General features: G+C 43.8%; 1 protein-coding gene across 2 annotated transcripts in view; it reads right to left on the bottom strand.

Annotated features, from left to right (window-relative positions):
• Nucleotides 1-615: 615 nt before the first annotated feature.
• Nucleotides 616-15,404, bottom strand: part of LOC126299255 (uncharacterized) — a 229,745-nt gene continuing 214,956 nt past the window's right edge. For both annotated transcript variants that reach the window (XM_049991050.1, XM_049991049.1), the window contains exons 6-7: nt 8,253-8,452; nt 616-2,508 (exon numbers count right to left, since the gene is read on the bottom strand). In XM_049991050.1, coding sequence (XP_049847007.1) covers nt 1,013-2,508; nt 8,253-8,452 — 1,696 coding nt within the window. In that variant the 3' untranslated portion in view covers nt 616-1,012. The remainder of the gene's footprint in view (nt 2,509-8,252; nt 8,453-15,404) is intronic.

Below are 15,404 nucleotides of genomic sequence, written 5' to 3' on the forward strand. Positions count from 1 at the left end.
AAAGAGGACATAGATCTAACATTAGTTTCGTCAGTCCGTATTAAGAAAATTGCTAGATTACGAAAGCAGACTTTTCACATCACATACTTCTCTTCCTGGTTATTCAAAACTATAACAATGGTAAAGTTACATTAATCAGGCCAGTACGTCATATAACTGTATCAAATATGCATGTGAGACCGAAGAAACATCTTTCCTTTCTGAATCTCACTCATCCATGGAAGCACCGTCACATTTACTATTAAATACGACTTTTGTGTGCACTCAACAGAAATGAAGAGCAAGATGCAATTGTAAGCTGCACAGTTTGCTAATGTTTTTTGGATCTATCATGGCGGAGCCGGCTTCAAAGCAACGTACAGTGTTAAATTTGGCGCCATCTGCCCTTATTATACCTCCATAGCACCTACCTCGTGACGTAAAAAGATGGCGAGTGACGCTACAATCTCGGATTCTGCAGGATCCAACGCGGCAACTCCTTCTTACGTATCACCAAATTCACTGTGAAGATTATGGATGGTAGGTAAGCGAGTGATGATCGCTGTAATTAGGAACTTTCTGAAATCCAAGTAGTACCGGTGTTGAGGTGGTCTGGGTGTTTAATACATACAACGATTTCATTAGCATTGGTCACTCACTCAGTTTTTATTTGAACAAATGAGAGATCATTTACTAATTACGAATCGCAAGAAACTCTTCGTTGTATGTCCTTACAATTTAACTCCTGGGAAAACATATGTCCTTCTAGCTCAACTTCTGTTACGTTTTCGTTCTTCCGCAATACTGTTTGCATAAATTCCTGTCTCACAAACGCCATTACTTCAGTCTCGTGTAACGCTGTCCTTCAATATTTTGCGTCCACTTCAAACTACATTTGACACCCACAGACAGACACTATCATGTACAAATAAACACGTGATTGTAAATAAAGAATAACTTCGAAAACTGAGGCACTGGTTTGACGATATCGGTCACGGTTAATTTTGTTCCATCAGAAGAATACTCATGGAAATTACAGTTTGGATTCTCCAGCCACAAACTGTTCATTTCTCCTCCTTGCCAAATTTCTCACAGCTGCAGAACCAAGTTCTTGCCCCGGTCTTATTATTCCTGGGTTCCACCATGCCATTGCTCTGTTCTTCAGCACAGGGAGTGTTGTTTCGCTACAAATGAAAAAAACAAACAGAACTGGTCCCTGCATCATTGTAGCTATGTGAACATAGTACACAGACTGTGCTACACCTTGTGCCTGGTGGAACCCCATTCTAATAATTATACCTATTCCGCTTAACACGACCGCCTTAACTGATAGATAAACAAATTGTTTCTTTGACCCATATTTATCCTTACTATAAACTTTGAGTTTACTCATGGATTTCTTATTACGGAGATACATGTACCCCACAATTCCAAGACAAAGCAAGTTAAAACTTACTGACAGAGAAATTCCCACGAGGAATATTATGCGACTATAAATCAGGTAATCTTTGTTCGTATATTCCAAAGTAAAACTTGCAGCACATATCATACTCCAGGGTATCACTGCATACAGAACGTGACGACGGAATACCTTTCTGGCTTCAGCAGGTTGCAGGTCATTAGGAAGCCTGAGATGACGAATACATGAGTACATTTGATAGCAGAACGTGCTCAGCCAGATACAAGTGAGAAGTGTGAGGGCGCTATCGATTAGAACCATCGTAGATAAGTCTGGGACGCCTACCATACGATACATGACCTCAGAACACAAGATCTGGATTATACCCGTCATCTGAAAGGACATCAATATCTTTCCAGGCAAATTATGTAGCTGGGGAAGGTACATTTGTACTCCGACAGTCAAAAAGCGAAAAAGAATATTTATTGCTATAAATGAGAATTCTAAAAATTTTAAGTTGTCGATTTTAAAATCCTTGTATCTCAAAGTGGCATCGTTTAAACTTTCCTTGAAGTACAGTGTTGTTTTTGTCGGCTTTAAATTTCCTCTTAAAATTTCTATCTCTGGTAGAGTAAACGTTTTGTTCGATCCATCTGCGTAAATTTTGACATCACATAGCTTGGGAAGCTTAAGGGAGGAAAAATCCCGACATTTCAGCAACAGAGTAGCTCTGGAAACAAAGCAGATGGCGTCTTTAACATTCGATTCCAGACACGATTGGTCGTAAGGACTATCGAAATAGCAGCGAGCATCGTGCACGGATTGTATCATACTAAAGGGGACGTCCTGACAAATGCTGAACGAGTTGACTGTCATCCAGGCCAAGAGGCAGATGTTGACGTTTACTCTCTGTGTGTAGGCCAGGTAGCTGGTCACGGGTATGTGGGGCAACCTCTGCACCATATCGTTCCACAGCTGCAAACGGCACTGCTCGCGTCGTTGAATGGTTTCTGGAGGCAGATCTTCCAGTGGACACGTGGGGTCGTCCAGCGAGTTCGCCAACAGCTGCATGCAGGCGGTGTCCACAGAGAGGGTAGCGTTGCTTCTGTCCTCCAGCAGCCACTTCTCATCTGCAAAAACCAGTCACGTCAAATACTTGGTGGTGGTGATGATGATGGTGGCGCTCATACACTAAAGGTAGCTGAACTCAAAAGCTCCTCTGGACGATAAGATTGGGTGCTGTTTATGTAATTATCGATTACCCATGGTTAGAATAGGTCACAACCAAATATCCAGGGATAATTACACAAAAACATGTAAGGCGGAATGTAAATACATATTTTGGTGTTCAGAAATACAGATATCAGAGTTCCTGCGAATGAATACTTCGCAAGTTTTCTTCGTTTGCAGTGTGTCTGAGAAGCTCCCGTATCGCTCTTGGCTTTGCAGATTTGAGAGGTGGTGTTGGTATCCCTGCACTGAATCTGACTGAAAGCGTTGTCGTCAGTAGCGTATTGCTTTGTTTCAGTATTTCATGGTTTGAACTGTGAATCCATGGAGATATAGTTACTCTGTAAAGGAGAGATTAGTGCTGTGTGTGTGTGTGTGTGTGTGTGTGTGTGTGTGTGTGTGTGTCTTTTACACGAACGTCCAAAGGTAGGACAAACAGTGACAGAGGGAATGAGAGAATTTGCCGCGGTCCACCTCGTAAAGCAACTCTGCTAGACTTAAAGAAATGTGCTTTTTTTTTTTTAGGCAGTGCCTAAGACAGGTCGTATGTTGGACGTACGGAAACGCAAGACGAAATGTGTACCGCCATCACCCAATAGCTCAGTAATCTCCAGTGACAACCATTAGCAAAAACAAGGAGCTCAATTTCAGGTACCACAGTCAGCTGTGTGTGGCAATATTAAAAAAGAACTGAAAAAACAGACTTTGTCTAATGTTTGTAAATGTGTTTCTTATTACGACATGGAGCAACGAGTCTCCCTCTGCTGTGCTTTGTTGCTTCAATTTCTGCTATATCTCGCTCAAGAGTGTTATACACATGTATTATTAATTAAAGTGCCACGCATCGTTTTCCCGTCCGAATGCGAAAGCGGATCTCAGGAACTACTGTGGGGATCTCGATACCGTTTTCGCAAGTAAATACACTATGTGATCAAAAGTATCCGGACGCCTGGCTGAAAATGACTTAAAGTTCATTGCACCCTCCACCGGTAATGCTGGAATTCATGAAAACACGACCACACCATAACACCACCACCTACGAATTTTACTGTTGGCACTACATACGCTGGGAGGTGACGTTCACCGGGTATTCACCATACCCACAGCCAGCCATCGGATCGCCACATTGTGTACCGTGATTCGTCACTCCACACAACGTTTTTCCACCGATCAATCTGGCAACGTTTACGCTCCTTAGACCAAGCGAGGCGTCGTTTGGCATTTACTTGCGTGATGTGTGGCTTATGAGCAGCCGCTCGACCATGAAATCCAAGTTTTCTCACCTCCCACCTAACTGTCATAGTTCTTGCAGCGGATGCTGATGCAATTTGGAATTCCTGTGCAATGGTCTGGATAGAAGTCTGCCTATTATACATTACGACCCTCTAGAAATTCAACGGTCTCTGCCAGTCAACAGACGAGGTCGGTCTGTACGCTTTTGTGCTGTACGTGTCCCTTCACGTTTACACTTCACTATCACATCGGAAACAGTGGACCTGGGGATGCTTAGGAGTGTGGAATTCTCGCGTACAGACGTATGACACAATTGACACCAAATCACTTGACTACGTTCGAAGTCCGTGAGTTCCGAGGAGCGTCCCATTCTGCTCTCTCGTGGTGTCTACTGACTAAGGCGGTCGCTGATATGGAGTACCTGGCAGCAGGTGGCAGCACAATGAACCTAATATGAAATACGTATGTTTTTTTGTGTGTGCGGCTACTTTTGATCACGTAATGTACACTAAGTCGCGAGGATCGCTTGTGTGTATAGTTTACAAATTGCTCAGCCATAGACACATAGTGTTACCCTGTTAAGCTGGGACGGATCATTAGTTTCCTAATAAATGTACGAGATATTGCACACATTAGGATTATTGTTTTCCAGTAAATGGAAAATCCTCATTGCGTGCAAGAGTTGGAGAGAAACCCTCTTCGCGTTATATGCGCCAGGATGTCACACTGCTCAGACCACATTTTTAGAAGTGAACGTGAATGGAAATTTTTATTTTGACGTATTGCAAACGTGGTTAATACCTCAGTTCGGAGACAAGGCACCCATCGCTACAATAGGACGGAGCTCCAGTGCACTTTTTTTTCAGGTGGGTGGGTTTCTTAACGTACAACGTCTCCCCTCATTGGGCGTGGTCGTGTAATATCTCCAGCCCCAATGAAATGCTAACCATGAATTCTGGACCTTACCACGCCAAGAACTCATTGTTGTTGTTGTTGATGTTGTGGTCTTCAGTCCTTAGACTGGTTTGATGCAGCTATCCATGCTACTCTATCCTGTGCAAACTTCTTCATCTCGCAGTACCTACTGCAACCTACATCCTTCTGTATCTGTTTAGTGTATTCATCTCTTGGTCTCTCTCTACGATTTTTATCCTCCACGCCGCCCTACAATACTAAATTGGTGATCCCTTGATGCCTCAGAACATTTCATACCGACCGATCCCTTCTTCTAGTCAAGTTGTGCCACAAACTTCTCTTCTCCCCAATCCTATTCAATACTTCCTCATTAGTTATATGATCTACCCACCTAATCTTCAGCATTCTTTTGTAGCACCACATTTTGAAAGCTTCTATTCTCTTCTTGTCCAAACTAATTATCGTCCATGTTTCACTTCCATACATGGCTACACTCCATACAAATACTTTCAGAAACGACTTCCTGACACTTAAATGTATACTCGATCTTAACAAATTTCTCTTCTTGAGAAACGCTTTCCTTGCCATTGCCAGTCTACATTTTATATCCTCTCTGCTTCGACCATCATCAGTTATTTTGCTCCCCAAATAGCAAAACTTCTTTACTACTTTAAGTGTCTCATTTCCTAATCTAATTCCCTCAGAATCACCCGACTTAATTCGACTACATTCCATTATCCTCGGTTTGCTTTGGTTGGTGTTCATCTTATATCCTCCGCTCAACTGCTCTTCTAAGTCCTTTGCTGTCTCTGACAGAATTACAATGTCATCGGCGAACCTCAGAGTTTTTATTTCTTCTCCATGGATTTTAATTCCTACTCCGAATTTTTCTTTTGTTTCCTCAATATACGGATTGAATAACATCGGGGATAGGCTACAACCTTCTGTAACTTCCTTTCCAACCACTGATTCCCTTTCATGCCCCTCGACTCTTATAACTGCCATCTGGTTTCTGTACAAATTGTAAATAGCCTTTCGCTTCCTGTATTTGACCCCTGCCACCTTCAGAATTTGAAAGAGGAATAATTAAGTCCCACGTGCCTCAACATTACAAGACTAGTGAAAAATTTGCGCGGAAGTGCTGAGGAAGCCTTTCGAAGCATAACTAAAGAGACAGTTCGCAAGACGCCAAGGGAAGTGGGCGACACACTGATATCTGTGTAAGGCACGATGGTCGACATACAGATCCCGTATACATGACTTTTTTATATATCTGAATACTCTGATATACAATACACTATTCTGACGTAGGGTACGAGACTTCCGGACACGCTGTATGAAGGAGGACGCATTCTGAGTTCTCGTTTTTCCGATACTTCAGTTTTGTTCGTCAGCTTAGCGACGTTATCACGGTGAATTAAGAGAAGTGACGGAGCAGATTCGTCACCAGTTCGTCTAGTTAGCGCGAGAGTGTCAAGGAAAAATTCATCAAACTCCAGTAGTATAAGATTGAAGAAAAATCTTATGTCACACTGAACGGTTTATTCTTAATATTTTGTGAGCATGACTTCCAAACCTCCTGTAGAAATGTACAAGTGTTAGTTCCACAATATTTCGATATATAGCATGTAAAATACGTTTTTCCGTCACAAATTTTGACCTTGATTTTTTCAAAAAGCAGGGAGTGTCTGGCAAAAAGTTGAAACAGGCGTCTCTTTATTTTGATAGACTCCCAGAGGGAAATTTGGAGTAGGAATTAAAATCTAGTGAGAAGAAATAAGAACTGAGGTTTGCCGATGGCTTAATTTTGTAAGAGACAGCGAAGGACTTGGTAGAGCTGTTGAACGGAATGGACACTGTCTTGAAAGGAGGATATAAAATGAAGATCAACAAAACCAAAACAAAAATAATCGAACGTAGCAGAATTAAATGAGGTGATGCTGAGGAAATTAGATTAGGAAACGAGACACTTAAAGCAGTACACGAGGTTTGCTATTTGGGCAGCAAAATAGCTAGTGATGGCCAAAGTACAGAGGATACAAAATGTACACTGGCAATGGTAAAAAAAAAGCGTTTCTGAAGAAGATAAATTAGTTAACATGAAATATAGACTGAAGTGTCAGGAAGTCTCATCTGACAGTATTTTTATGTAATGCGGCCAGTGAAACATGAACGACAAACAATTTTGACAAGAAGAGTATAGAAGCTTTTGAAATGTGGAGCTACATAAGAACGCTCAAGATCTGATAGGTAGCTCACGTAACTAGTGAAGAGGTATGAACAGAATAGGGAGAAAGGAATTTCTGGCACAACCTGGCTGAAAGAAGGGATCGATTGATAGGACATATTCTGAGAAATCAAGGGACCACCAATTTAGTATTGGAGAGAAGTGTGTGAGGGGAGGGGGTCGAAATAGTAGATGGAGACCCAGAGATGAATACAGTAAGCATATACAGAAGGATGTAGGTGGCAGTAGTTATTTGAAGATGAATGAGCTAGTAAAAGATAGTGTAGCATGGAGAGCTGCATTAAACCAGTCTTCAACAACTACTACTATCTATTGTAATGGGTAAATCACTGTACTCGTATTAGTTGACCATATCATTATTGCACCAGTGAAAAGAACACCACCAAATATCTTGCTTGCCATACGAGGGTTGCCCAGAAAGTAATGCACCGCATTTTTTTTCCTTCGACGATTCTTTATTGAACATAATGAGAATTACACACACGGAAGAGTAGTGTTTTATCTACACACCCTATTTTTCCATGTAATCTCCATCCTGTTCTATGGCTTTTCTCGAGCGCCAAGCAAGGGCATGTGTGCCCTGTCGGTACAAACCCTTGTCCTGGTGGCGGAGCCAGTGCTGCCCTGTGTGAATCACCTCCTCATCGTCCGCAAAATATCTTCCACGAATGGAATCCTTTAATGGACCAAACAAGTGGAAGTCAGAGGGGCTACGTCAGGGCTGTCAGGTGTGACAGCCGTGGATGGTCTCCCCGACCGCTGCAAATCGTGGAGCTCCGTCGAACCTCCTTCTGATGACCTCACCCTCTGTGCCCAGCGACTAACTGTACTTCTGTCGACAACAGATGCTCCATAGACTTTGCACAAGCGTTTGTGGATATTCCCCACGGTTTCTTTCTCTGCAGTGAGAAATTCAATGACGGCACGTTGCTTGTACTGTACATCACCTACAGACGATATTTTGAAACTGTCCTGAAGCTACGCTATCTGTAGGAAGTGTCGGAAACTTGGCGCGCTCACTCAGGAGACTTCAAATATTACAAACGTAACGTTTTGCATCCACAGCATTGTTTTCGGCTGAGAAAAAAATGCGGTGCATCACTTTCTGGGCAACCCTCGTAGAAAACCGCGGAAGATCTAAAACCTGATGTCCAGAGGGGTATCTGAACATCATTCCCCGAATTATAATACAGTTGACAGTCATCAGTGCGTAAACATAAAGTGGATACGTCCTTGTATTAAACTTACCTACTGGGCTTCTTTCTATAGCAGACAAATATTGTGGAGTGCAGAACCAGTAGGAATGATAGAAGGAGTACAGTGCGTCAGCTAGACCGAACATTTGCGATGCCTCTGGCTGTTGCACCTCGCATATCTTACTGAAGTCGTCACGAAAGTAGGGATACCACCCTTGATGAGTCAGTAGCTCACCACTCAACTGCGGCCGCCTGCAACATACAAGTTGGAAAGTTAAAAGTTAAAAACCAGTAAAATTGGCATGCCAAGTCACGTACAGTGTATGCACGAATGTAAAAATATCCATAGTGAATTTTCACTCAGCAGCAGAGTGGGCGCTGATTTTGTAACCTACTGGCCGATCAAAACTGTATGGTGGACTGGGAGTCTAACATTGGACCTTCGCCTTTTTTTAAACTAAAAGTCTTGTTGTTATGAATTGGAAAATTATACAATACCATTGCCGGCCGCTTTGGCCGAGTTGTTCCAGGCGCTTCGGTCCCGAAACGCCCTGCTGCTACGGTCGCAGTTTCGAATCCTGCCTCGGGCATGGATGTGTGTGATGTCGTTAGGTTAGTTAGGTTTAAGTAATTCTAAGTCTAGGGGACTGATGACCTCAGATGTTAAGTCCCATAGTGCGCAGAGCCATTTGGACCATTTTTTATAGAATACCATTATCAACATATCGTTTAAACTGTTTACATAAAACACAGAACTTTTAAAAAGCGACAATACCAGTGTACAGTTGGTACACACTACTATTTCTTGCGGAATATTTTCTCTGATTAGCGGTTATGCTTGAGCAAAGAAATTAAACAGTTATAGTGCAACAATAGGCACAGTTACATGTCATTTTCAGATAAGAATTTCGTGTGTATTGCAATGAAGTGAACATATGATATTTATGTTAAAGACATGAAATATTTGTTGAAATTTGTAATAGATAGAGGTGATATGTCAAATATGTATTAATTAAAATGTATACACAGTACAATCAATACCTCAAATAGAACTCTGGCTAAGCTGGCCAGACACAATTCGCGACCGCCGGCCGAAGTGGCCGATCGGTTCTAGGCGCTACAGTCAGGAACCGCGCGACCGCTCCGGTCGCAGGTTCGAATCTTGCCTCGGGCATGGATGTGTGTGACGTCCTTAGATTAGTTAGGTTTAAGTAGTTCTAAGTTCTAGGGGACTTATGACCACAGCAGTTGAGTCCCATACGGCTCAGAGCCATTTGAATTTGAAGAATTCGCGACCTGTCCTCAAGGCCAGTACCTCATCTCCTACCTTCCAATCTTCACTCAAATTCTACTGCACTCCTTGCAGGACTAGCTCTCCTGGAAGAAAAGATACTGAAGAGATATGCCCAGACAGTTTTTCACGCTGTAGCTGTTTGTTCGTTCATTTGAAACATCTGGGATCCAGTCCCGATTCGGCACACAGTTTAAATCTGCCAGGGAGTTTCAGATTAGTGCATACTCTAATACAGAGTGAAAATTCATTCAGAAAACAATCCGCTAGGTCGTGCCTAAGCCATTTTTCGACAATATGCTTTGTTCCAGGCGTGTTAGTCTCGAAAGTTGTGAAGTGGATTTTCTGTGAATTTTTAAAGTATGGAGTGCTACGGACAGAAGCAGAGTTGTGATGGAAGGTCTTGAGTGGTGCCTGCGTAGCTCAGTCGGAAGAGTATCTGTCCCCAAAAGATAAATTTCCTGGATCCCAGTCCCGGTCCACACACCAATTTAACCTGGCAGAAAGCTCCGTGACTGGATTAACTGATGGGACAGGTGCAATACTTCTGCAAGACTGGAAGGACTGCTGAAATCAGAGGTCTCAAAGCAAGATGATGTCTAATCAATAAACTTGAATGTAATATGTATTACGGTATGTCATATGGGATTCTGTCTGGTTGAGTGCAGTGCGGACACAATTCGAGCTACTAGCCAGTCGGCGGCCGTGCTGTGGCCAGGAGGCGAAGGGCAGTAGCTCGCTTCCAGCCAACGCAGTCTGGCTCCAGAGGGGTTTTTCGCTAGCGGGGCGTGACTTCAGCGTCGGGTAGCCGTTGAGTCTTTCCAGTTGTACTTATTTGCGCATATGCAGCGCAAACTATGCTGATTACATGGGAGCACGAGGTGTCAGTCGAAAGAAAATTTGATTACGAATCCAGTGGTATACAGACATGACCTGCAAATCCTATATGAGAGGATATAAAGAGAAAAATAGATTTGAATACAAGTAATTCATTAAATAATTTGTACCTTTTCAAGTATTCGTTCCACCAAAGAGATCGAGGATTCAATTTGTAGCTCTTCATAAGACGCATTGGTGAAGTCTCTTACAAAGTTTCGAATCAAAACACCTTTCAGACATCTAAATTTCCAATTGTTATTCTATCGAGCAACCAATTTTGGTGATATATTACTCCATCTTCAGGGCCACTGACCGATATATAGGAAGATTCCGATCTTTGGTCCAGTGAAACCAGAAACCTGTACCATTCAGAGTTATATGATAAACAGTAAAGCTACCACGAGTATAAACAATTCTCGTCACTGCAAGAACAGACTGTAAAGGTTTAAACTTTGATTTGAAGGCAAATTATGGCACCTAAAATTGTTATTATATAAGAGTATAATGTGGGATTCTAACAAGCAGGCAATGGTGCAAACGGAACTTTAATCTAACTTAATGTACAAATAGTTGTAGAAAAGGATAGGTAATCACATGAAGCCCATACGTGGCGTCAGTGTCCGCACTTTTCGCTGGTGGTGGTGGTGAGAGTTGGCGAAGGTTTTCTGGAGGAGGTGACCAAGTCTTTTGAAGGTCGGCTGCCAACTTCCTCACAGTCAATCAGTAAGGGAATGCAGCAGATTTAGTTTGGGACGAGTTGAAAGATGTAGCCTCTGCCTGGGTATGAGTGGTGGTACAGCTGCATTCGTTGAGTGTTTGTAATAGTTCGCGTTCCGTGGGACTTAGAAATATTTCTGCACTGTTCAGACTCTGTTTTTACCGTGTTGGACTTAAGTCTCAAGCTGACTTATGGAAACTTCATTTAAATTTATTAACTAATCGACATTTAGGACAGTGAATCATTGCATCAATTAGTCAGTTTCTTGGTGACCATAGTTCAGTAATTTCATAGCCTTGAATACGGTCTGATGTTTTCCAGATAATTTATTTATTTTTTAAATTAATATAGTGAGTGGCTATCCTCTGTTTGGGGCTCGAACCATTTTATCATTTCAGCATAATAACTTGTGTTGCTCACCAGTCGACCGTTTAGTGAGAGATTAATGGGACAATAAACTATTTTACTAAAACTTAATCATCAGTGGTTGTAGAGTTACCTATGTAGAACCGAGTAGATGTTAGAGTTCTGATTAATTCTCCGAAACTACACTCATGCTCATAAATTAAGGGTATTTGCAGAATGTGGTGGCACACAACGTGACACTACACAAAACTGGAGCTAATAGCATAGGCACATAGGGAACACACACGACACAGATCTGTAAGTCTACGGTATTGGCGATAAGTTGAGAAAACCGTCCCAAAACACCTGTGCTGCAAAACGCCACTGTTTACTGCACACATACCCCGACATCAATATCGGGTATGATCACCATGCACACGTACACAAGCCACATAACTGGTTGGCATACTCTGGATCAGGTGGTCGAGCAGCTGCTGGGGTGTAGCCTCCCATTCTTGTACCAGTGCCTGTTGGAGCTCCTGAAGCGTCGTAGGGGTTTGAAGACGTGCAGCGATACGTTGACCGATAGCATCCGAGACGTGCTCGATGGGGTTTAGGTCTGGAGAACAGGCAAGCCATTCCATTTGCCTGATATCTTGCGTTTCAAGATACTCCTCCACGATGGCAGCTCGGTGGGGCCGTGCATCATCATCCATCAGGAGGAAGGTGGGACCCATTGCACTTCTGAAAAGGCGGACATACTGGTGCTAAATAAAGTCCCGATACACCTGACCTGTTACAGTTCCTCTGTCAAAGAAATGCAGGGGTGTACATGCGCCAGTCATAATCCCAACCCACACCATTAAACCACGACTTCCATACAGGTCCTTTTCAAGAACATTAAGGGGTTGATATCTGGTTCCTGGTTCACGCCAAATGAAAACCCGGCGAGAATCACTGTTCTGACCATACCTGGACTGGTCCGTGAACATAACCTGGGACCATTGTTCCAATGACCATGTACTGTGTTCTTGACACCTGGCTTTACGAGCTCTCCTGTGGCCAGGGGTCAGTGGAAGGAATCCTGCAGGTATCCGGGCGAATAAACCATGTCTGTTCAGTCGTCTGTAGGCTGTGCGTCTGGAGACAACTGTTCCAACGGGTGTGGTAAGGTCCCGAGAAAGGCTACCTGCAGCACTCCGTAGCCGTCTGCGGGCACTGATGGTGAGATAACAGCCTTCTTGTGGTTTGTACACACTGTGGACGTCCCGTATTGTAGCACCTGCACACGTTTTCTGTCTGCTGGAATCGTTGCCATAATCTTGAGATCACACTTTGTGGCACACGAAGGGCCCGTGCTACGACCTGCTGTGGTCATACCCCGAGGTGATTTAAACCCGAAAACCGCCCACCAGAGCGTTGTTTCACCATGTATCAGCTTTATCCTTAATTTATGCATGAACATGAGTGTATTTTACTGATTTTTTTAAAGCAACTGAACCTTAAGAAGCAGAGGTCTGCCGCAGGTTAGCTGTGAAGTGCCAGTAATTTGTATGAGGGATATACAAAGGTTTACATTTTGCTCAAACGTCAAACAGTTCCAGTTTTGTCTGGTATCGCTGAAACCATTACTACAAACGTTGTGCGACGGCAGTTATTGCAGTTTTTTTTTTCCTTTATTGAGTTTCGATTCACCCCGAAGGGGGCGGGCTGGCAGCAGCTTAGTACGCTGCTCTTCAGCCTACAGAATTTTTAAAACATAAGAAAATAAGAAACAATAAAGGCAGGCGATAAAACGGTGACTTAAATCGTAAAACGGCGGAAAATTGTGGAAAGTTAAAACATAAGACAAAGGGGTTGGCGATGCTAATAAAATACACAGGACGCAGGCAGGTAAAATTGTAGACAGACAATTAAAAAACACGGTGACAGTCTAGTTTGGTTTCTGTTCGCAAGAGATATAAAAATCACACCCAGCGACAGTATGATGTTCGTTCGCAACACTACGGAAAAAGACGCGCAACACTTATCACTGACTGGAAACACTACACTAAAAAGTCGGCACGAAGATGACACAGCACAGCCAAGGGCAGATGGGGGCGCGGCGGGGGGGGGAGGGGGGGGGGGGGGTGCTGGACAGATGACGGGAAAAAAACGGGGGAGGAGAGGAAAAAGGAAGGGGGCAGGGAAACAGACGGAGGGACAGGACTCATAAGGGGGGTGGGGAGTAATTAAGGCGACTGGTGGATTTTCTAATGGTCTACTGTAAATAGTGATACGAAAACCACGGAACATACGCGCAATGCTGCGCTCTGTGAACTAGAAGCTCTGCCACCGCCGTTGCAGCCTTGCACCCCTTATACACACATCAAAAAAAGTTTTGCATCACCCCGGTTCCCAAGAACTCCTGAAGATAGACGTTGACTGTGGATATTGTACCACAAACACAGTCTCTTTGACTATTCAGAGATGTCACTAGACCCGCCCAAAGATATAAACAACCGTGCATGAGCAGCGCCTATTAAACAGAGGGGGTCCGACAGCCGAGCAATTCCAGTCATTCCACCAGGAAGGAGGTACACAGCTCGTGTTGTCTGTAGTTCACCCATGCCTAGAAGATCAATACCGCGGCTCGATCGCGTCCACATTGTTACTTTGTGCTAGGAAGGGCTCACAACAAGGGAAGTGTCCAGGCGTCTTGGAGTGAACAAGAGCGATGTTGTTCGGGCATGGAGGAGATACAGATAACTGTCGATGACATGCTTCTCTCAGGCCGCCCAAGGGCTCATACTGCAGTGGGTGACCGCTACCTACGGATTATGGCTCGGAGGAACCCTGACAGCAACGCCACCATGTTGAATAATACTTTCCTTGCAGCCACAGGACGTCGTGTTACGACTGAAAATGTGCACAATAGGCTGCATGATGCGCAACTTCACTCCCAACGTCCATGGCGAGGTCTCCCTTTGCAACCATGACACTAAACAGCGCGGTGCAGATGGGCCCAACAACATGCTGAATGGACTGCTCGGGATTGGTATCACGTTCTCTACACCGATGAGTGTCGCATATGCCTTCAACCAGACAATCGTCGGAGACATGTTTGGAAACACCCCGGTCAGGCTGAACGCTTTAGACACACTGTCCATCGAATGCAGCAAGGTGGCGGTTCCCTGCTGTTTGGAGTGGCATTATGTATGGCCGACATACGCCACTGATGGTTATGAAAGGCGCCTTAACGGCTGTACGGTACATGAATGCCATCCTCCGACCTATAATGCAACCATATCGGCAGCATATTGGCGAGGCATTCGTCTTAATGGACGACAATTCGCCCACCAATAGTGCACATCTTTTGAATGTCTTCCTTCAAGATAACGACATCGCTCGACTACAGTGGCCAGCATGTTCTGCAGACCTGAACCCTATCGAACATGCCTAGGATATATTGAAAAGGGCTGTTAATGGACGACGTAACCCACCAAACACTCTGAGGGATCTACGTCAAATCGCCATTGAGGAGTGGAACAATCTGGATCAACAGTACCTTGATGAACTTGTGGATAGTTCAAATGGTTTTAAGCACTATGAGACTTAACATCTGATGTCATCAGTCACTTAGACTACTGAAACGTAACTAACCTAAGGACATCACACACATCGAAGCCCGAGGCAGGATTCGAACCTGCGACCGTAGTAGCATTGCGGTTCCGAACTGAATCGTCTAGAACCGCTCGGCCACAGCGGCCGGCGGAGTTGTGTATAGTATGCCACGACGAATACAGGAATGCATCAATGCAAGAGGACGTGCTGCTGGGTTTTAGAGGTACTGGTGTGTACAGCAATATGGACCACCGCCTCTGAAGGTATCGCTGTATGGTGGTTCAACATGCAATGTGTCGCTTTCATGAGCAATAAAGAGGGTGGAAATGATGTTTATGTGGATCCCTATTCCAATTTTTTGTACAGGT

The sequence above is a fragment of the Schistocerca gregaria genome, chromosome X (genome assembly GCF_023897955.1).
Source record: "Schistocerca gregaria isolate iqSchGreg1 chromosome X, iqSchGreg1.2, whole genome shotgun sequence".
NCBI lineage: Eukaryota > Metazoa > Arthropoda > Insecta > Orthoptera > Acrididae > Schistocerca > Schistocerca gregaria.